Source organism: Carassius gibelio, chromosome A19, assembly GCF_023724105.1.
Source record: "Carassius gibelio isolate Cgi1373 ecotype wild population from Czech Republic chromosome A19, carGib1.2-hapl.c, whole genome shotgun sequence".
In the NCBI taxonomy this organism is placed as follows: domain Eukaryota; kingdom Metazoa; phylum Chordata; class Actinopteri; order Cypriniformes; family Cyprinidae; genus Carassius; species Carassius gibelio.
The window spans coordinates 6,649,158-6,673,418 of NC_068389.1; the positions used below are offsets into that span (position 1 = coordinate 6,649,158).

The 24,261-nt window shown below is 37.3% G+C and overlaps 2 protein-coding genes across 3 annotated transcripts; both read left to right on the forward strand.

Moving 5' to 3' along the window:
- Window positions 1-775: 775 nt before the first annotated feature.
- LOC127935618 (SH3 domain-binding glutamic acid-rich-like protein 3) lies at window positions 776-6,010 on the forward strand. Its single transcript, XM_052533691.1, has 3 exons — window positions 776-941; window positions 2,358-2,525; window positions 4,264-6,010. Exons 1-3 carry the CDS (start codon window positions 897-899, stop codon window positions 4,327-4,329), a joined length of 279 nt encoding a protein of 92 aa, XP_052389651.1. The 5' UTR covers window positions 776-896; the 3' UTR covers window positions 4,330-6,010.
- A 2,047-nt stretch (window positions 6,011-8,057) lies between these two features.
- LOC127935673 (syntaxin-12) lies at window positions 8,058-16,686 on the forward strand. Of its 2 annotated transcripts, none has more exons than XM_052533761.1 (10): window positions 8,058-8,199; window positions 9,301-9,487; window positions 11,082-11,151; window positions 11,244-11,343; window positions 11,497-11,634; window positions 12,713-12,756; window positions 12,839-12,944; window positions 13,350-13,422; window positions 15,450-15,532; window positions 15,667-16,686. In XM_052533761.1, the coding sequence occupies exons 2-10, from the start codon at window positions 9,391-9,393 to the stop codon at window positions 15,757-15,759; spliced, it is 804 nt and encodes a 267-aa protein (XP_052389721.1). In that variant the 5' UTR covers window positions 8,058-8,199; window positions 9,301-9,390; the 3' UTR covers window positions 15,760-16,686. The 2 variants fall into 2 exon arrangements, with proteins under 2 accessions (XP_052389721.1, XP_052389722.1); XM_052533762.1 differs by lacking the exon at window positions 8,058-8,199 and adding an exon at window positions 8,295-8,313.
- Window positions 16,687-24,261: the final 7,575 nt, after the last annotated feature.

Here is a 24,261-nt window from a genome sequence, read left to right on the forward strand (position 1 = left end):
TGCCAATGAATGTAGAGGGGAATAAAAAAAGAAAGCATATTCACATAATATCCCATTATGACTGTTCTAAATGAGGTTTTGTTAGGAAAGGAGAATATGCAGTGGTTCAATAGCTTTCATAGTATGTTGTTTAATGTATGAAATCATGGGAAAAATGGGTAGACTATTTCAATTTGACCCACAAAAATTAAAAATAAAAGAAGATGATGAAAATGATGATATTAATCCCAAAAGATGATGATGTCATGACGGCAGATGCATTTTTTTAAAGGGATAGTTAACCCAAAAATGTAAATTCTGTCATTGTTTATTCACCTTCAAGTTGTTACAAACCTGTGGGTACAACGTTTTTTTTAAACTATCCCTTTAAAGTATTTACATACAACTGTAGCCTATGTACATTCAAATATAGCAGAGTACTGTATACACAATAAGGTGTGTTCCAAATCGCGCACTAATGCACTATTCTATGACATTTTGTGTAAATATTGCGTTCACTCTGAAAATTCCAAAAATAAAAAAGTGCACTTTAAACACCCGGATGATGCACTTAACCGGAAAAAAAGAATGTTGGACATTTTATTTTATTATTACTGTTATTATTATTATTATTATTCATCCATTCCACATAGTGAACAAAGACAAAAAAAAATTGCCAAATAAATAAAAAACGATCGTCTATTGTTATAGATAGTAACTGTTAAAGTTAATGAGTGTAAGAAAGGGCCGCCGTTTTCATCTTCATTTATTCATTTACGGTATTTCCTTATGCAGCAATAAGGCGCTGTCTCTTTAAATGAGTGGCTGGGAGGTGTTGGTGGTGAAACAGCGACTGTAGAGCAACAGAACGAGAACTGATCGCCTCCAGAAACAAAGGGATATTACGATCCATCGCGATGGGCATCAAACTGTATTACACCACCGTCACTGCGTCGAGAGAGGTGAGAATAAATCTGTGGCCCTGTGGACTCAGAAAGTGAAGAATGCAGAGTTAAACACATTTGAAATGGAGGATTATGCTTGCAGACACACCCAACTGCTCCGTCAACACACATCTATCCACATTAAACGCGATTGCGACAGGGCGCGTAGACATGCATCAGACATTATTGTGACACTCGACCGTTTTAAGCGATTGCAAAGCGCAGTGGTTTGTAGATTAGCTGTGCTGAAAGGATGATGTGCATTGGATCGAGGGCGGAAGTCATGTTTAATGCACTTAATTCTCGCATTACTGTTGAATGAGTGTGACATTTATAAACTATCTGTTTTGCGCGTAAATAAAAGCGTCCTCTTTAAATCCTGTACACGTCACCGTGACAAATGAGACTGAATCGATGCTGCGCGCGACAGTTGCATTGCAGCTTTGAGTTTGTGCCATGGATTGTATAAAAACTGTTTATGCATATCTGTTGTGAATAGAAAAAAAAACCGATTTGATTTACGACTGATTTTGTTGTACTTCTATAATCGCGGGAATATAAATAATGTGAAGAGCAGACAATATCCAAAGTGTGCACTGGTGATTTGTTTTAAAAGTTTTAGACGTAATGAAAAGAAAATAAATGATTCAAGATGATGTGTGCCACCATGTTGAGATCACATGACCAGCTAAGTCATGGAGTTTTACTTGCATGTTAAAATGTACATTCATATTACTACTTATAATAGCAAAAAAAAAAAAAATAATAATCCGGGTCACGCAGTGCATATGTGCTCAAAGGATTGATGGGAACATGTTTCATGTGTTTGATTTTTGCATTGAAATCCACTATAAAGCCCTTATCATCTTTTAACATTTTAATGTAGGTTATTGATTAATTTTTAACTGGCGCTTTGCTCAGGGTGTGGTTTCCAACTTCCTGAACATAGTTTTGTCATATAGAGTTTCATTATTAATCATCAACTCAAAATGTTGTAGTTGAAAACACTGCCTGTTGAAAGCAAAGTACACTTTTCTGTCATTTCCGTGCAGTGCATGGTTTGATTTGGTTGGTAAAAAGACAAAGATGGAAAGATTGTTTTGACTACTGTCTCTAATGCATGGATAGAAGTAAATAAACTTCCTCCCTAATGTTCTCACACGATCACGTGACTTTCAGGAAGTAGTGTAAAGATGCAATCAAGTTTTGATTGTGTTTGGCCTGTAAATCATTTGATTGAAGAACACTTTATTTAATTAGACCGTATCTTGTGTATCTTTTTCCAACTTTCTAGTTCTCTTGAGCTAAATCTGAATAATGTTCCAGCTGAGTTGAAAAATGCAAATGAGACAACAGCTCAGCTCAGTTATTTAACAAAAGAGACGTGTGCCAGGAAAGAAGAGCACAGTTACTTATGTTTTCCGTGTTTCCCAGGTCAAGTCTCAGCAGGCCGAGGTCATACGTATTCTGGAAAGTAAGAGCATCAAGTATGAGCTGATTGACATCTCGGTGGGCGGTGATGTTCGGGAAGAGATGAGGAGTAAATCTGGCAACCCCGCGGCAATCCCACCGCAGATATTCAACGAGGACCAGTACTGTGGGGTAAGGAGGACCGACAGCAGTCTTTTAGCAATAGATCCCTAAAAAGTGAAAATTCTCCCTCATGACTTCCTTCCTTCTGTGGAACTGAAGTGCATTTAAAAAAAAAAAAAAACCTTTTCAGTTTTGTCCCATGTTATAAAAGTAAATGGGAACTGTCCCAAAACAAACAACATGAAAATACCACAAAATTAGTTCATAGTAGACTTCTGAAACATATGATGGTGTGTGGGACTAACAGACTAAAATGTAATTCATTATTGACTGGAATTATTTTCATAAGGTGAACACAAACATGAATTGAACTTCGCAACAACAATGGAGCATCATGTTTCCAGTGAATAATACAAGAATATTGAATTTTTAATTTTTTATTTTCTTTAATGTTAGGGGAAGTCCATGCAAAAATGTCATTGTCAAATTTCTGTCACCAGTTAAGTAAGGGATAATCAACGTTGTGCATTCAAATCGTTTAATGCACAGCTAGCCGTTGATTATCCCACTCATGCCATGGTCATTTGCCAGCATTCACATATTAAAGATGTTAATAATATTTGCGCTGCAATGTTTGACCGGAACGATAAAAATGGTGGTTATTTTTATCAGTTACGATGGCTACCAGTGTTTATAGGAAGTGCATTAATATAGAACGTGATTAAACTGACCTGGAACTACCTGTGCAGTTAAACGAGTTTAATCAACACCTGTCAGCCAATCAGAATCGAGTATTCAGACAGACTTAAGTACTCATGTCCTGTGTATTGTTTCTTCACCATTATGCTGAGCACAAAAGAAGATAATTTGAAGAATGTTGATGTCCGAATAGTTCTTTTCCCATTGACTTGGAATAACGATTGCAATTTTTATTTTTTGTTCCACGGAAGAATAATTCATATATGCTGAGTCCCAATTCGTATACTATCCGTCCTAAATAGTATGCGAAACTAGAATTAGTACGTCCCAAATCGTAGTATGTTGAAAAGAGTATTACAAAGATACCCGGATGGTCTACTATTTCCGGTTAGAATTCGAAGTGCAGATCAATGCACACTCTAAGTGCTAATATTACCCACAACCCATTGCGTGCGGGAGGGAGGAGCTTTGCGATGGCTTTGTGGTGATGTAAACATGGCAGCCGGATGCAGCAGCGGAGATGCGCCCTCAGCTTTTAAGTGTAAGAATTCAAATGTTTAACCCTAATTAAAGTTATATTTTATATTTATATTATATTATATAGTTATATTTCGTTACACACATTGCACATGAACGTCATGTGCTTTTTCCTCACAAAAAAAGTACATACTTTTAGGTCGTAGTATAAGTAGGCGAATTGGGACTCAGCGATAGGTTTGGAACTTCATGAGCATTTTGAATTTCGTGCTTTTGTTAACGGGAAAGTTCGGCCAAAAATGGACCTTCTGTAATCATTTGCTCACCCTTGTGTCGTTCCAAACCTGTATGAGTTTCTTTCTTCTGTGGCACTTTAATGAAGATATTTTGAAGACTGTTGGTAACCAGACAGTTCTGGTTCCAATTGATTTCCAAAGTATGGAGAAAAAAATACTGTTTGGTTACCAACATTCTTGATAAATAATTAATTTTAATTGTTTCTTTAAATATAGTTACTGGGTTATTCAATAGTAAACCTACATATTTCATATTTTTTTATCAGATGAATTTAGTTTTTAGGTCTGCATAGATGATCTGAAACTCACACTGTGTGTGTTTTCCTTTCTTTCAGAACTACGAGATGTTTTCTGAGGCGGTGGAGGCCGACACAGTGGAACAGTTTCTGAAGATTGCATGAGGAGCCAAACCCGGTAGCAACCATCATCCTCTTCCCTTCCCTGCTCCATGTCCACATTCCCAAAGGAAGGCCTGCCTGTCCTCCTCTGCTCCGCCGGCGAGGCCTGCCTTCAGTGTCTCAATGCCATGCCACATGCCAAAAACAATCAACAGAAAAGCACACACTTGCTCTTGTACCACTATATTTACCCTCAAACGGAGACCCGGTCACTCATTCATTCCTTTGTTTCGATGATCATGCTTATTTCCTCTCTTGTCTCCTCTTAAACAGCACTAAATTGTCTTAATCTTGTTTGGATCAGAGCGCTTGGATGTGTAGTAATTAGGTCACCAGGTCAATCTGGGGAGCAACACTGTGTTTATTCCAGACTGAACTAATCCACAGTCCTTGAAATACGAGAATCAGTTTGTGTCCTGTAGTTGAATCACATTGCCAATTTGTGTAGAAGGCCTTCATATATTCCCACGTTTAGTACTGATAAATCATTTAGAAATGGTCTGAAATCTATGTGTTGGTACCTTAAAAACCCAGGCCCTGATTTCCAGCATGGTGTGAACCAGCTGCACTGGATTCTCTATCAAACACACTTCTTTGTATTGGATGCTTTGGCAGAGCTGAAGCCACAGGTTTGCTCTCCGAGACCGGTTTCCATTTAACATTCCCAAATTCAGGGATTGAAAAACGTTCCACTGCATTAAACTGTGCCAATAAATGTCTGTACGAATGGGTTTTCCATACAAGCATTTTCCTCTGTCATCTGGGTGCAAACCTTAATCCAAAGTCTGAAAAACCATTATAAGGATGAATCCCTCAATGATTTTGTCATGTTTTACTAAAATAAGAATCATATTTTGCTATATATATATATATATATATTACTATTACATATAAATGCTTAACATTTTTGCTATATAATCTAATTCTGCAAAATTGTCATGAAGATAATTTCAAAATGCGACAAAGGCATCATTTTGCAAAATACAATTTGTTTCCGTAGAATTTTGGACTGAAGTATGATCCGGACACATTCTTGCCGGGTTCAGCCACTCATTAAATAGCAGAATAATGAGAGAGATCAGCTCAGCTGCTTAACCCAGTGACGAGGCAGTATACTCCAACACATTCCTGTCATACCGCAGAACTTCATCTCATTTCGTTCTGGTAATGCACTAAGTGTCAGTGTTTCTGTGATCAGCAGTGCAAACCTTCCCTGAGCTCGTAATTAGCTCAGATCTTCAGCTGCAACCACGAAATTCATCATCTAGTAGCCGAATCACTTCATAAGGCATAGTTCACATGTGCATGCTGTTCCATCAAGTGTCAAACTGAGCTCACTGGAGGTTGTAGCATTGACATTTCCAGCAGGTTCTCCTCTAGCATGTTGATCATATTGGTACTTAATTTATACTGTATACTTGGCACAGTCTTACAGACTTGATGTACATCTGATTGCCATGGGTAATGTCTGCTGCTCTCAGTTGGTCTTGTTTGCAGTGTAGTCCACTGTTGTTCTCTACGCTCAAGAGCACGCACAGACAGCTGGCTCATGAAATGATTGTGAATCTTCCTCAGTCGTTAGTGTTTGTAATGATTTCTTGTGGTCTCTTTGTGCTGTACTGCTTTGCTTTTGGACCAACGCCCTTTTTGGCCGAAATAAAATAATGATAATTAGGTAAAGAAATGCTGTTGTCTTCCAAGAAGATGGTGCAATTGTGGTGTATGGGTCAAATAAAAAGAGCAATTTTTTTAAAATATAATTTCAATATATATATATTTTATATTTCTGGCATGTTTACATTTGTTTGGTTGGTAGATACCTTTTATCCAAAACTCAGGAAAACCAAGCATTTTTCATGATTAGCAATATATTTATGGTTATCAAATTTGTTTAATTGTTAACTAGCCCAACACAGCTTTTCATGATTAAAGTGGGAACAAATAGGAGACCTTAAGTATGAAACAGCAACCAAACTTAAAAATCAAGCTATTTCAGGAGTTTTAAAGTTTGAAACATTAAAAAAAAAAAAAAAAAAACAATCTCAAAAAAAAGTAACGAAAGTTAAGATGTTTTTTATTTTATTTCCAGATTTCTTGCCACATCTGACACCGGTTGTCATTTGTTTTGATGTGTGTATTGATGTGTGCAGATGCAGATGAACGCATGATTAAGGTGCGCTGCGGGGCATATATTACCAACAATTTCAAGGCCACTAATAAAACGAGAACATTTTTGAGCATTGATCAGGCTTCCACTGAAGTTGAGGATGCTCTTTGAATCGTTGTAAACTAATGCTGGTGACTGAATTGAAGACACCAGCAGTCCTCAGGGGTTTAACTGGTGTGATCACTGCATGATTTGCTCTTAATCTGCATGTAGTCTTTGGACTTAAACCTGAAGGGTGGAGTCTGTCACCCGATCAGGGAGCTGTAGTTAATTATTCATCCCCACTATCAGCTCTGCACTCTCACTGAACAACATTAAGTAGCCTGAAACAGGCCATAAGAATTAGATTAGATTCACTCGCCTGTTAATTACACATACATATGCTTGTGGCGATGAAACGTAAGTTTGATGTAAAATTTGTAAGAAAATATGAAAATATGTCTCAAATTAAGCAAGCTATTACTTGGTTTTCTGTATATGTTCAACAAAAGTTTATCTTCCATATAATGTTTTAATTATTAGTCATTCCTTATTTACAGTTCCTTTTTCTATCAGTATACAAATGCAAGTGTCTAGTTAAACGGCACATGTACTTTCAGTGTATTGTAGCCAAAACTGAGTCGCTTTTCACTGCTGTGTTGCTTACTGAAGAAGAACAAAATGCATTCCTGTGCTTTACCGCCTAAAATTGAGTTAAACTTTACAGGTTATTTATTATTATTTTTAACATGAGAAAAATGAAATCCAAGAAGATTTCCAGGGTGTTTTGGTCCAAATAATGAGCTTAAACCTTTAAGTATTTTTTTTTCTGAAGTTGTCTTGCGCCCTCACGTGGCTGAGAGAGAAACACGAACACTTTCCACCATTCACTTGAATGAAATAATCATATAATGGCAGGTCAGAAAATTAGTCAAAAAACAGAGAACAAGTAATAGGGAAATCCAAGCCTGAATTCTGATTACACAGTCATGAAATCTGTTGGAAACATCACATCTGAATTATCTGGCACAGCCCGAACAATTTTTTTTTTTTTAATGTGTATATTAAATGAATTCAGGTTTGTTTGATGGGAAGTTTACAGTACACCACAAGTTTAGTAAAATATATAACTGAAATAAGTGTATGCTCAACAATTCTGGTTTAAACAGCAATGTCTTATTTTCCCAGCAAAACATTTTCAAACATTATCCATGCAGCTTTATAAACGTTACAAATCCAAATATGATAAACCACAAAATAAAATATAAGTTCTAAAATATATTTTTTCCCATAAAAATAAATAAATATTTAAAGCAATAAATATTTGTAATCATCCACGAAATCTGAATAAAATAAACATCAAAATAAAACAAAGTGTATATTTTTAGCCATATGGATTTAATCATTTTTTTTTATAAAAATGAACATGAATACATAATAAAACTTAGAATAAAAAAGTAAAAATACGTAATAACAGGATTGAAATAGATATCACTATTTGTTTGTTCGTTAGCGCTTGTGTAATAAATACACGGGTTTATAATAGTGGTAAATAACAATGCAATCAGACAGTTATTTATGTAAATTCAGTAAGATTGAGAAAGAGACTTCTGTGGGATTTTGGGGTGTTTCTGTGCCGTCACGTGCTCTTGTAGGCTCTGCCCCTTAGCGGAAGTACAAAGTGTATCAGACCGGAAGTCCCGAGTGAGGAGCGGCCCCGAGCTTGAGTAAGATAGTTATGTTTCTGCATCAGAATTAGGAAAAACAATGTTACGAGTCTGCCTTGATATATATCGCTAACGACTCTGAACGCGTCTCTAGATGTCAGACGAGGCTAAACGGTCTGGTGGATGATGTTTTCTGTCGGTTTAGTTTATGCTAATACCGTTGACGGATGTTTGTGCTGTCACGGAGTTGTGTCTGTCTGGTAGTTTTCTGTGATATTTAAGAGTAAACCAGTTTGTTGAGTGTAAATAATCAAAACGTGATTATTTAATGATGAAACAACAGTTGCCAGCCGTGTTTATCTGTAGTCCGAGTGTTTAGTCGGTGAGCTCGCTAGCCTAGCATTCCCTGATCTGAGGTCAGTTATGACTGACATGACACAGTTTGTCTTTATTATTGTCCTCTGTTCACTGGAGATAGAGCCTCTAACACCAGCCTTCCATATTCTTTTAATATTTTATCTACTTGTTTTACTTTTATATATGTATATACGTATATATAAACCCGTGTTGTGACTAACCGAGACTTGTCATAGCACTTTTTTTGCCCTTTTTGTTGGTTTGATTGCTTTTATTTGTCCTTATTTGGATAAAAGCGTCTTCTAAATTACTAAATGTAAACATATAATAATGGTTTACTATTGACACATACCATGATCATATTTAAAGGCTTAATCTTACATAAATAACCATACTAGTGCTCACAGTTACTGCACAGTTACTGGCGAGGTCTGTGTATTGACTGTAATACGAGTGATCAGTCTGACACTATGTTGTGTCTGTGTCATGTCAGAGTCATGTTTATGTTGTTTAGTACTTTCCTGTATTAATCATCTTCCTCTAGCTCACCATCACAGTAAGTGAAAGTCAGTGCACGGGCTTTAAAGTGCACACTCATGCCTCGATTAGTGCTCTGATCGGAGCTGTTTACCGTCATGATGTGTTAGTCTGGTTATCTAATCATTGCCAGGCATATGAGTGGATGTGCCTCATCCATGGAGTCTGGCAGCTGTCATGAAAAAGGCTTTATAATGTGTAGTGCAATGCGTAAGGTTTGTGTAATATTATCGTGTATGTTCTGACAAAACCTTTCTCTGTCCTCAGCATTTTTAGGCACTGATTGGCTTCCTGCTGTGGTTTCCTCCAGCCTTTGTCCTGAGACGTCCGTCAGATCCAGCTGAATCTCCCGCAGTCATGTCGTACGGACGGACAGATCAGCGCGCCCCGCCGAAGGACTTCAGCAGCCTCATCCAGACATGCAGCTCCAACATCCAGAAGATCACACAGAACAGTGAGTGTCTGATCTGAGCTCTTCATCACTGTAAAACTGCTAGTTAGTCGCAGTAAAGATACTATACTACCAGGAGAGTACATCGGATCAGCTTGACAAGTCATGGTCATTTAGCTCTGCATATTTTATACAAAGAAATGAAGCCTGTTTGTAGGACCATAAGGGTTTTTGGCATCGACAGTAACTTTTTCAGGAGCCTTCGTTCCCCATTTTCCCAGTCACCATTGGGATTTGAAATTTGTGAAGGAATTCTGATCCATAAAACAAGTCTGCCAGCTCTGGGATTATTACGTGGTGGCTCATAGTAATATCTGACTTGTTGAGACATGCACTTCTGTTCAGAGGTTTAGTGTTTGCAAGATGGTAAAGATGTTTGAAAGTCTATTATGATCATCAGAACTGCATTTGTTTGATCCAAAATACAGTAAAATAGTAATATTGTGAAATATTATTAAACCATGATACGCTACCATTTGAAAGTTTTGGCTAAGTATGATAGAAAAAAAGAGTAATTAATACTTTCATTTCAGCAAGGATTCATTCAGTTGAGTTAAAGTGACTGTAAAGACTTTTAATGTGAAATTATTCAAAACAAATGGTGCTCTTCTATTCATCAAAGAATTCTGAAAACAAATGTTGTGGACTCCACACAAAATATTAGATAGCATTGATATTAATATAAGCTGTTATTCATAATTGAGCACCAATAATAATCAATATTAAGTTAACACCTAATCATCATATTACACTGATTTCTGAAAGATCATGTGACACTGGAGTCTGGAGTAATGATGCTGAAAATACAACTTAGATCAAAAAAATAAATGATATTTTACAATATATTCACATAGAAAAACATTCTTCTAAATTGCAATAATATTTCACAATGTTACTGTTTTTATTGTATTTCTACAAGTAAAATTGCAACCTTGATGACAATAAGACACTGACTTCTTTCAAAAACATTGAAAAAACTTAATTCAAACTTGTAATTTATTATTATTCAAAATGTAATTTATTCCTGTGATGCAAAGGGATCATTACTATAGTCTTAAACATCTTTTTTAGCCTTATAAATATCTTAAATGTCACTTTTGATCAATTTAATACAACCTTGCTGAATACAAGTATTAAATTCTTTCAAAGAGAAATAAAAAAAAATATTACTGACCCTAAACCTTTGAACACCAGCAAAATTGATGGATGAAAAATCAAAACTCTTAAATATTATTAATGTGATTAATGGGATTTTGTTTCTGGTTAATTGTGTGTGTATATATATATATGTGTGTGTGTGTGTGTCTATATATATATATATATATATATATATATATATATATATATATATATATATATATATATATATATATATATATATAATATTTTTTTTTTTTTTTTTTTTTTTGACTGTTGCTCCCTATTCTCATTACTGATTTATTTTCTTTTAAACAAAATATTATTTATTGCTTTGTATTTCTGTTTTGATGTCACTTATGATTTCTTCACAGTATTGTCCTCATATATCTGCTGTGAAAAGAACTGGACTGACTTTACAGAGTCTGATTTTAGTGTCAATTTGTGTTTTCCACATCAGCGGCACAAATCAAGAGCTTGGTAAACCAACTGGGAACAAAACAAGACACCAGTGACCTGCGGGAGAAACTGTGAGTGTGTTTAGTTCTTGATTTATTCATGGCCGCTCATTTCCTGTTCCTCTTGTGCTCTTGTATTCTCAGTGCGTGTGATTTGTTTGCAGTCAGCAGGTGCAGCACTACACAAACCAGCTGGCCAAGGAGACCAACAAACACCTGAAAGACCTGGGCTCGCTCTCTCTCCCCGTCTCCCTGTCAGAACAGGTGCGCTCGCGTTTAACCTCCACAGAAATGTGTTTACATGAAGCATAAGGACATGCAAATAAAATGGGAGGGTCATTTAAAGCTGCAGGTGAAGTTCTTATAATGTTTTCTCTGAATATCAAGTCTAACTCATTGAATTTCTTCTTTAAACAGAGACAGCAGAAGATCCAAAAGGACCGGCTGATGAATGATTTCTCCGCAGCTCTCAACAACTTCCAGGCAGTTCAGCGTCGAGCCGCGGAGAAGGAGAAAGAGTCCGTGGCCCGAGCCCGAGCGGGGTCTCGACTCTCAGTAAGATACACAACAGAAATAATGTTTTCCACATTAGCTCTGATCCGGACCGTAGGGAACCGTCTACATAGGCAGCATCCTATGTTATAAATTATAATACAATATCCTTTAAAATTTTTGTTCAGAGGATCACAATCCACAATATTTATCAATTCTTTTTATGTTCATTTTAAGACTATTTTGCAAGTTACTGAGCGGTACACCCAAACTAATTTCAGTATTTGAAAAATATATAAGGCAGTATGACCAAAATCTTATTTAAATTTTTATATCATGTTATTGCGTTACTTTATTGTTGTTATTAAAATAAAAACTAATATACAAATTACAAACAATAGGACAAATACAATATAATAAAGAAAAAAATGAAATTAACTGCTTATTAACATTCATATAAGAAATTGAGGAATCAAATGTAAAAATAAAACGCTTTATAGTCTTAAAGAGACACTGATTCTGAACTGAAGCTACAAATGTTATTCAGTTGAGCAGCGAGTCAAGCAGAATGAATATCAGGCTCTGTCACTTTAAGACCTAATGCACCGAAATCCAATATACTGATATAAATGTGTCTTTCCCGACTGTTTGTTCACTTAAAACACAACGAACTGTGTTTATGTGATCACTGTGTTTTTGACAATTTTGTGTGTTGACTGGCAAGGCTTTAAAACACATGCAAATGATAAATGTTATTGTTGATGAAGAACTTCATTGTCAGTTGAATGTGTAACCATCATTCACAATCTAATGTCATATTGCACTCCCTTATTTCCACTGAATCAAAAAGACCTTTATCATAAAGTTTTAGTTTTTTACTGAATATAATATAATACCTGAAATTAAACTTCAGTCCATTCTGGAACGTCTACTTCACACCATTCAAGTGATTCCCAGTAGATAAAATTAATTCTGCCCTATTTCTATTACATTTTACCTGACTATTGTGATTCCCTCGAAGCGTGACTTAGTAAAATAGGATGCTGATTCTTTTTTATGTTTTGAATGTTTCTGATATTCATACAGCACTCTTCATTATGGTTTGTTGAGAGAAGTGGTTTTGTTTTGTGATTTACTGCAGGCTGAAGATGGAGGTCATGAAGATCAGCTGGTCTCCTTTGAAAAGTAAGTCTCAGTCTCTGTTTATGAGCTCCCAGCACTGAGTAGAAGCATTAAAGCTGAAGATATTCTGTGTGTGTGTGTGCAGTAATGATGACTGGGGTATGACCACCACTCAGACAGAAGACGTGGCCATAACAGAGGAGGACCTGGAGCTCATTAAAGAGAGAGAAACTGCCATTCAACAGCTTGAGGTTAGCTTCCTCTTTTCCTGTCCAAACGTCCTGCCACACACATTCACACTAATTCCATTCTTCCCTTTTTTTTTGTTGCATCGTCAATTTCTCAGAGTATCTGTGTTTGAAACAGAAAGTGCTGCAGAACTTGTTTTTGTTGCTTAATATTTTTGTAGAAACAGTGACCGTTTAGGATTTTATAGTATTATGTAATGAACAAAGTTTAAAAGAACAGCATTTATTTGAAATGACTGAGAGGAAAGACATAGCTTTGATAAAAAAAAAAACAAACAAACAAAAAAAACCTTCTTAGCCCAAACTGACCCTGTTTACATCTACTGTTAGTATATAGTGCCTTTCTGTATTTATGCATTACACATTTGTGCTGTTGTCTGTAATTTTGTACCTCTGCTGTGATTGCAGTCGGATATTTTGGATGTGAATCAGATTTTCAAGGATCTTGCAGTGATGATCCATGATCAGGGTGAAATGATCGGTGAGTACAGTCCGTCTCTAATCTATACCAGGGGTGTCAAGCCCTGCTCCTGGAGATTTCAGCTCCAAACCCCAATCTAACACAGTTAATCAAGGTGTTCAGGGGTACTAAAATTCTGTAATTTATTCGTGCATTATGCACACAACCTGTATGACTTTCTTCTATGGAGCACAAAAGTCAATTAAAAAAAAAAGAATATAATGGATGTTTTCCCCCATACAATTAAATATGGACATTTCTAAGACCTGTAAATTGTCTACATGGAGAAAAAATAAAATAAAATATATCTTCAGATCATGGTACACATGTCTCTGTGCTGTGAAAACTTTACTGTTGTTTTATGAAGTAAAAATAACTTTTATTTTGTTAGTTATATTTCAAGATGAACAGTTGGAGTATGAGTATGAGCTCCAAATTCTCATCAATAAACGTATAAAATATATATATTTTGTCTAAATGGAATAATAAACCCTTTTATTACATTCTGACTATTTCATATTTTAGGCATTACTGGTTTAAATGGCTTTATGACACATCCGAGTGTGCTTTAGTGCCAAAGCATCTGAATCAAGAAATGCAGCCAAAAATGAAAATGATGTCATTAATAACTCGCCCTCATGTCGTTCCAAACCCGTGAGACCTCTGTTCATCTTCAGAATAGAGCTGAAGATCTTTGCCCGAATCCGACGGGACCCGATGGAACATGACGGGTTCGGGTTTAATTTCTATCATCTTACGCGGGCTCGGGCTTGCGCTCCGGTTTGCGAGGTAAACGAGCGGTCATGTGATGTGTTTCGATTAGCGCGAGAAAGATGTGAAAATGAATGCTGAGCAGGTGTAACGGAGGCTTGCCTCGGGCGAAAATACGTTTTGGTTGCACCAGCAACTAAAGCAAACTCTGAGGTGTGGAAAAGTTTTGGCCATGTTTATAATGAGAATAATGAGTGAATAATGACGCACCATCAGTGAGCGCAGGAACGCACTGAAGACATCTACAGTGGATTCAATCATTTTCCTCCACAAAAACATGTAGACCTAGCCTAATCTCTGTGAGTAAAGGTTTTTCAAATGATAACTAAATATTCATTGAGTCATTGAGTACTTACTCTAATGTTGGCATTATTCTTTTATTAAATGTCAGCTGCGAGGCAAATCCGGCGGAGCCTTTATCTTCATTTCGTTATTGCCAAATACCCATCTTAATTTAAAATGTATCCTAATTTAATTTGTTAAAAAATACTCATTTTATTGGTCTATTTATAGGCAAAATGAGCCTATGTCTATCTAGAGTGCTGAGATGTTAAGATGTCACATAGGATTTATTTTATTTCTTTATTCCAACTTCCAAGTGGCCTAGTCTACGTTAGTTATGAATAAATAATATTAAAACATGTATAAATGACTCATTCTTGACACAAGGCAAAAGAGCTGTGTGTATCTGAGAGCTCTCAGTTCCTCCGTTGAAGCTGTGTGTACGGTATACTGTCCATGTCCAGAAAGGTAAGAAAAACATCATCAAAGTAGTCCATGTGACATGTTTTCTTTGTTATTGGGCACACCAGAAAACACGTCAGCAGCGTGGTGAACTCTCACAACAGACACGGAAGAGTAGACAATGCTGAATAAAGTCGTTTTTTCTGCTATTTTTGGACCAAAATGTATTTTCGATGCTTCAAAAAATTCTAACTGACCCTCTGATGTCACATGGACTACTTTGATGATGTTTTTCTTACCTTTCTGGACATGGACAGTATACCATACACACAGCTTCAATGGAGGGACTGAGAGCTCTCGGACTAAACCTAAAATATCTTAAACTGTGTCCCGAAGATAAACCGAGGTCTTACGGGTTTGGAACGACATGAGGGTGAGTTATTAATGACTTAATTTTCATTTTTGGCACAACGAACCCTTTTAATTAAATATGTAAAGAGTATAAACTGAGTATATTCAACATAAGGTTGTGATATTGCCTGAAACAGCTTGAAATCTCTAATCTAAATGGAAGTAAATATGTGTGATTACAGATAGCATAGAAGCTAATGTGGAGAGTGCTGAAGTGCATGTGGAGAGAGGAGCTGAGCAACTCCAGAGAGCCGCTCAATATCAGGTACAGCAAGAGCTTCAGCAGCACACACGCGCACACACACACACACACACACACAGCTGTTTGAATCCAAAACCATGCATGTAGCGTGCATGTTGTTTAATGATAATGAAAATATCTGCTCTTTTTCACTGTAGCAAAAGTCTCGTAAGAAGATGTGCATCCTGGCAGTGGTCCTTGCCTTAGCGGTCGGTATTATTGCTGTTATCATCTGGGCATCGACAAAGTGAAGATCCGTCCTCTACCCTTCCCCTTTTTCTCTCATTTCATTTAATTTATTTTCTTACTCGCAAACCCAGTGCCATCCATACGGGAGGGAGGGAGGTCAAAGGCTCTGAGCAGCACCTGCAGGTCCATCTCTGTAGTTTCGCAGGGTTAGATACAGTATGAAGTGGCATAAGCGAATGTAACATTCCCTAGCTTCTCCCCTCCAGACCTTTAGTCATAATGAAGGAGGATGAGCTCATGGATGGGGTGGGAAAAAAATAATACAAGTGGTATAAAATTTCAGTTTGATTCTTGATATATTCCTAGCACTAACACTACTTTACATTTCTTAATAAATCCAGGTTATTTCATTTTGAGAAGTTGATTGGAATGAGATGAGACATTTTGATGACTGAATTTGTTTTTTACATCTTACTGTAAAATAATTTTGGCTTTAGATGTCTTGTACAATGTACATTTCAACTCTTTTAAAGTTGTCAAGTCACTCCAAAGTTTAACAACAAACTGCTTAAATGAGCTGCAAAATTAATTGTGTATTTGACACCATGTTGTAAGCATAAATCAGTAGACTAGTAGAACTGCAGGTATGAAGCAGCAATGATACCTAAAGCTCAACAAACATCTCTGGACTTCAGATTCAATACCGTCACTGGTGTTAACTAAAACGTTTATTATACAGGTCTATTATATGGTGGTCAAATAGCTGTAAATGTGTTGTATAAGAACTCATAATCGATATTATGGCTGAAACTGATTTGTATATTACATTAAAAGTCTGCACAGAACATTAAAATGATGTAAAAAAAAAAAAAAAAGAAAGAAATGCACCCATACTTTTAGAACATGCAAAAATGATTGTCTTTTTCTTTTAAAAAAATTGATTTATATGAATTCTATGAGTACACGAGTAAAGAAAAATGTCTTAATCATGTCTGCCTTTCTGAATCTCTTCTAGAAATGTTGGTGCCTCATTTAGCAGTGGTGAAATGAAAGCGCTGTTAATGTGAGCAGTCAGGATATGCTATATATTTCAGAAAGTACACTATATCAGCCCTGTATTATCTGCTATCTGTTGATTGGCTTTAGTGTGTGCTTATTAAAGTTCAGGCCTTTTATTACCCTCTAGGCTTACCATCAAAAATATCCAGGCAACTAGTGCAACTGCTTTTGCTTTGGACATGAATGAAACCACAAATTCTGTGGCCTGTTCAATACATGGATCAGACTTAATCGAGAAATGGGATCTAATGGACAATAATAATAAGTTACCCAGAAACAACCAAGTTACACTTTTTAGCAGCTGCATAAAGAGTCCTTAAAACCATTGAGCCAAACTCATAGCAATGTCCTGATTTCATGGCAAACGTAGTTGCTATATTCATTCAGGTATGCATGCTCATAATAGAAATAGTGTAGACTCAACAGCAGATGTCAGTGTAAAACAAGTCGCCTCTACTGAGGATATAACCCTCAGTACTGGTCAAGTATTGCTATCATGTATGTCTTTATTTGTCTTGTGCTTTCTTTTATATAAAACTGGTACTTCCATACCAAAGTTATGTAGTATATTACAAAGCAAACTGCTACCAGTTTGATCCTTTTAGAGTTCCTTTTACCAAAGTTCAGCTTTCCTTTGGATCTGACATATTAATCTCAGCTTAACTCTTAGAATTAAAAACATATGCTTTAACCCAAATGACTTGCTGCCACTTAACAAAATAACTAACCTTTAATTCTTCTCATGATCTGACTCGATGTAAGTCTGATTGAGCCTCTGCATGATCCCAGAGCTCATGATGGATGTGTTGCTCACATTGCTGTGGTGAAGCAGTCAGTGGTTAATGCCATGGAGCAGCTTGCCCTTTGCAGTCAAATGACTGATCTGATAGTTATGTAATTCTCTGTGTTATTTTGCCTTTAGTTTGTTTTCAGTGAATAATGATATTCACAAAAAAAAAAAAATTACTCTGCAAACTATTAGTCTACATATGCCCAATGTGATCAAATTGGATGGATATGATTACAGATTAAAGAGCATCTCCACGTTTTTATTATTGGTCCGGTTAGCAGGTATGAACATGGTACAATACAACTGAAGCAGAACACATGTCCGTGAAATGATGACAGCCAGGGGAATTCCTGGATTGGATACATAGTGCTGTCTGCTGCAGGGAAGACCTTAATCAACCTTGTGTGAGATTTCCGATCAGTGCTGCTCAAAGCTTATGTCCCACATTCCATGCTCCCCATAGCTGGGCTTGCATCCTCAAACGAATCCTGGAAATGGCGTGGGATTCACTTGGCTGGTTAATGGGTATGGGTACGGTTCAAGACTTTGATGTTCGGCTCTCCTCATGTGCATCTCTTGCTTAATCTGGCTCCAAACCTCCAGCTGATCTGTCACCGTGAACCCAGTGTGATCACATGTTGGATCCACTTCAGTGAGTGCACTAAGAACATCAGGCTTGTCTTTTCTGGAAATTCAGAACAGAGTTTTCAGGACTTGTTTAGCTACTGTAAGGTAGTAAACGGAAAAAGGCTGTTTTCCCTTCCTCGATTTAGTGCGAAGCAAATCAGTCCAATTCTGGTACCAAACTAATCCAAATCCTATGTACTCTAAAGACATTCTCTTTAGCTCTGGACTTGGTTTGGACCAGTGCCCAAATCCTCTCACAACAGACGAAGTCATGAGCTCAACAGCTCAAGCACCCGTTCCAGTAGAAAAGTGGTATAATTCTTTCCAAAAAGTGACATTAAACAAAAAAGGTACTTCAGCATTCCTGTAGTTTGCCTGATTACCATCTATATGATTATATAAACAAGGTTAAGGTCATCTGGATTCTCTCTGAAATGGTGAATCTGATAAGTCTCGTTGCCTTCTTCATGCACATTCATGAAATCAGCCTGACTGTAGGAGCTCGAGCCCTTGCCTCTTTAACTGCCAATGCTAAAGTGGCCTTTCGGTACTATCGAAGTGCCCCTAGAAATATATATCTACAGAGGGGGAGAAAAGTGCAATCTCTAAAGAGGGCCACTGCCCTGCAGAGATTAGTTCCAAACCTAATCAAAGATGCATGAATAAGCTAGTTACTAGAATATTACAGATAGGTAAATGTAACCAGGGTTTGATCTAAAACTTTAAGGGGAGAGGCCCTCCAGGGTCAGATTCAAAGAACCCTGCTGAAGGGTGTCTCATTTGCAAGGTGACTCTGAAGGTGTTTAACAAGAGCCTTGTGTCTGGTTGATATGCGTCCTCATTGCTGCAGACTCCATCCATACAGCCACATCCCTGCAGAGCTTAGCTCCAACTCTCCAACAGTGTTCCTGTGGCTCAGTGGTAGAGCATTGTGTTAGCAGCGCAAAAGGTTGTTGGTTCAATTCTTAGGGAACACACATACACACAAATGTATAGCTTGAATGCACTGTTAGTCATTTTGGATAAAAGCGTCTGCTAAATGCATGAATGCAAATGTACCTCTAATGCAACACACCTGAAGCAGCTAATCAAAGTTTTATGAATACTTGAAAAATTAAGGTAGGTGTGTTGGAGCTGAACTCTGCAGGAATGAGGCCCTCCAGGAACACCCTTGGTCTATGCAGTATTACTTGGCCAAAATGTATTCTTGTGGTCATGGTAGGCTGAGGGCAGCATTTAGGACTGGACCCTGGAGTGTTAACTCTTATGCTCATCCTAATACAGTGGTTCTTAATCCTGGTGCTGGGGACAGGGGACCCCTGCTCTGCAAATTTTGCATGTCTCCCGTATTTAACACACCTGGTTCAGATCATCAGCTCGTTAGAAAAGAGCTCCATGAACTAAGCTCATTGTGTTATATAAGGGAGACACATAGGCTGTGTCCGAAAGCTTTAAAATGTTACCTTTGAGGGAGTTCCAATGTAGGAAGGCATCCAGGCACATCCGAATCCAAAGCTAGCTTCACTTTCTGTCTCATGAGATCCCTTCATCTGATCCATCTTTGAAGGAGCGTAGATGAGCCCTTCGATGCCTTTGATATCCCACAATCCTGTGCGTTCCATTCCGTGATGGTTGAGTGAAAAAAATAAAGATGGCGTCTGAAAGTTGTGTTTAGTTGTTTATCAGTTTGTGTGTATATGTATTTTTCTATGTTTTTGCACTTTTGATTTTAGTTCTAGTGAGGAATCAGTATTTTTAATTATTAAATATTCAATTAGTTACTACCAAAAAGAAATTCTATTTTGTTGAACAAGGGAGTACATTTCACAGGCCTTTAGCACTGCAGCATGACATCGCTTACTATTCTTGAAGGGGTAATATGATGCGTTTTTAAAGAACATTATTTTGTGTATTTGGTGTAACAAAATATGTTGAAATGCTTTAATGAAAAAAAAAAATATATATATATATATATATATTTTTTTTTTATTATTATGCAAATATTTCCACACAGTGATGTAGACGTGTGGGTGTGTTTGAATGAGCCGTTTTAGGGGGACGTGGCAGAGTCTTAACTTTGATAACGAATATCTCTTTGGATTTGAGACTTTAATCTGCAACTCTACAGATCTTCTCTATACACCAAGAGCTTGTAACACTCCAAAGAGAAAGGAAAAATTTTAATTGCATCATATGACCCCTTTCACCAGATGTAAAACAAGTATCTGATGTTCTCAGAGTGTGTATTTTCAACTTATAATATTTTACAGATAATTTTTTTTAGGGTATGAGCCAAAAGCATAATTTTTGTGTCTTCCCCTTTAAATGCCAATGAGCTGGTGCTCCAGGGAAGAGGGTGGAGCTTCAAGAGCTCAAGCTCTGGCATGCTAGCCTTTGCAAATAATAAACCCTACACTATTAGTACAAGCCTGTTATCGTTACAGAAAACACACTCTGTTTAAAAGTCAGTCATCTGATTGTACTGTGCATAAAAAATGCACTGTGCTTACAGATGGGAGTACTGCGCGATAAAAAAAAAGAAGAACTCATGGTGCCATCACATGCTATTACAAACTTTATAAGTCTCACTTGTGATTATGAGCTTGACTAATTCCAGCGGTCACATTGCTTTCATATGCAATTTTAACTCCCACTTTCCTATTCACGATAGTAGCTTTAGCAACATTTGCCTTATCCTCATCTTCAGTTGCTCAGATTTCAGGAGTAAATGGAGAGAGCTATGTGGATTCATACATCCAGCTAGAGAACAGCTAAAGCACTTGGGAGACATTCTCGTCAGTACAGCAATGGTGGACTGTGTTCAACTCGCTGTGAACTCGTTCAGGGTGGTTCTATGTATAAACGGCAGGCTCTGTCAACTTTAGTGTGCGGGGCCTGTGGCTAATGTGATGTCACATTAGCAGTAATGCTAAAAAACAGGTAGTTGGGAGACTGCTTTTAACATATAGGGATTTTTTTTTTTTTTGAAGAGTGGGTGGATTTTTATCATTATAGGGTGGTTGTGTACACTCACTGCCAACATTTATGTCCAAGCAACATGTGAAAGTGAATTTTGCATAGTAGGTCCCCTTTAATATTTTGGAGGATTCTTTTGCAGTGTTAAGTAATGATACATGATATATGCCACCTTTGAAAAAATCTCCACATTGCACTAGTCACAATTGACTAACTATGGTTAGCTTTCCAAAATTAAACTCAGTCTTTTGACCAACATCAGTGCTTGAAACTTGAATCATTGGATTTCTGTATTAAATTAAAGTTATCATTTCATAAATCTAATTTAACTTGACTCCACCCTTTTTTGCCTGTTCCTCAAAGTCTGTTGCAATATTCTGACATTGCACATTTTCTGCCGTCTGTATCTAGGCCAGCTGTGCGTTCTTGGTTTTAGACTTGGTGTTCAGTCTCTCTTTAATTGAAGCGAGTGCAGAGACTAACACTCCAGCTGCACATACTTCCTGCTGGAATGTTACATAATCAAGCCACAAGTGACTGTGAGGTGTTTGGTTTGTTGTCCAGACCTTTTCCTTATAACACTTGTGTCTCATTTATTTCTTTGCTTTTTGCTGACATACACATTGGCTAACTGCATGCATTTGTGCAGCTCTGACAGTTTCTAATCATGGTTTCCACTGGAGGGCTGTGTGAGAGGAGAGATTAAAGACTGCAATGGGACTCCATATTTCTTCTTTCAAAACTCTCTGTTGTCCTTAAAGCTTTTTTGTAGTTGATGGTTGTGAGCAGAGAAGGACCATCAGGACTCCTTGAAGGTGTGGCACATGGGATGTGTCTTGTACCACAGCTCTGAGAAATCTTGACTTGAATCCCAGCTGCACACTCCCTAACTACTTCATCACTGAAAAATCTGGCACTAAAGTCTTACATGCACATACATGAAGTATGAATAGATACGCTTAATTTGCACAGCTTATAAAGAAGTGACTTACAATGAAGGAAAAACAGAGAATCCTCTGCAGGCAATAACTGCCTTAAAGGTCCCATTCTTCATGATCCCATGTTTTGAACTTTAGTTAGTTTGTAATGTTGTTGTTAGAGTATAAATAATATCTGTAAAATTCTAAAGCTCAAAGTTCAATGCCAAGCGAGATATTTTATTTAACAAAATTCGCCTACAAAAAACGACCCGTTTGGACTACATCCCTCTAGTTCTTGCAGTAATGACGTCACTAAAACAGTTTTTTGACTAACCTCCGCCCACATGAATTCACAAAAAGGGGGCGTGGTCTTGTTGCGCTCCGACGGAGAAGAAGGAAAAGCTGAGTTTGTGTTAGACATGTAGACGAAACGCTGTTATTTTCATCTCGGAGTCCAATCACCTTTGTTTGGGCTTCCCAGGGATGCTGAACTTAGAGATTAATGGTTACAATTTATGTTTAACTCTGTTCCTGAAAATTATAATCCACATGTAAAACTATGTGCAGCTCATTTAGCTGAGGACAGCTTGCTGAGGACAACTTCCTCAATCTCAATCAGTTTAATGCTGGATTCGCAAAAATATTATTCTTGAAAGATGGAGCAGTTCACTCTTTGTCTGGAGAAGGCGTTGTAAATGGACCATAACCGGTTTCTGTAACTTATAACACAAAGGGCAACGCTGTTTAGCTTTAACTAAATGTTAGGGCTGTGCAAAAAAAACGAATGCGATTTTCATGCGCATCTCGTCAGTAAACACGCTCCTGTGATTATGAATACATCTCCTGCGCATGCTCCTGCTTCTCAAAACTACTCCAAAACGAGTCCAATCACGTTACCAGGAGGTCAGTGTGCTCTAAGCTGGTGTCAAATCACAACACAAGAACCGCTGGGACAATCAGAACTCGTTACGTATTTCTGAAAGGAGGGACTTTATAGAACAAGGAAGTCATCAGCCCATTTATATGACAGTGAAAACAGCGGTATACAGATAGGTGAATTGTGTGAAAAATACTGTTTTTTTTTTACACGCGAAACATGAACACATGTTATATTGCACACTGTAAACACAATCAAAGCCTTAAAAAAGTGCGAAAAACGGGACCTTTAAGTCTGAAACTCATGGACTTCACCATGACTTTGCCAGGTCTTTACTGCACCTGACATCAGTTGTTGTTTTTATGTGGGTCTTTCTGCCTTTAGTTTTGTCTTTACCAAGTGAAATGCATGCTCAGTAGGGTTGAGATCAGGAGACTGACTTGGCCATTGCAGAATATTCCTCTATTTTACCTTCAAAAACTCCTGGGTTGCTTTTGCTGTATGTTTTGTGTCAGTGTCCATTTGTAGAATGAAGCGTCATCCAAAGAACTTTGCTGCATTTGGCTGTTTCAGAATTCATCCATCTGCTTCACATCATTAATATACAGCAGTAACCCAGTGCAACTGGAAACCATGCATGCTCATGCATCATGGATCATCAATGTTCCTGCTATCTCTCTGTTGGATTTTTTTTGTTTTTGAAGCCTAACAATGGCTAAAACATTCACAAACAAAACCAAATGAAACCCTGCAGCTCATGACAATTCAATGATGTGTAAAGACACAAAAGTATCAGTCTGTACAAGAAACTGAACAGTATTTATATTGTTTTTTACCTCTGATACACTGTAATGCCAGAAAATATATTGAGTGTGTCCTCAACACAGCAGGTGTGTGACGCGTCTTCTTTTTCTTCTTGCTTTAAGGCAGATCGCAGACTTATAAAGGCATTACTGCCACTTATCTCTCAAATGGACCATTGACACTCCCAATTGAGATTGCAAAGAGAACCATTTGACCCGATAGTAGAAAATCAACTTATGAATCGCCAATGAGTGAACGTAATGATTCAGTTCATCTGCAAGAGAAGACATAGTAAGCCCTGCTTTTGTCTCACGCAGTTCTGTAGTTTAGTAAAAGTTTATTCATTCTTAACGTGTCGCGTGTCCATATTGCACCAAAATGTGACACTGTACTCCCTTGGGTCCACAGCAACACACCCGCCACGCATCTCTATTGGATGACCAGTTCTCGACATAATAAAAATGCTAACAGACAGACACACAGAGTAATATGTTCACCTCCTCCCTCAGAA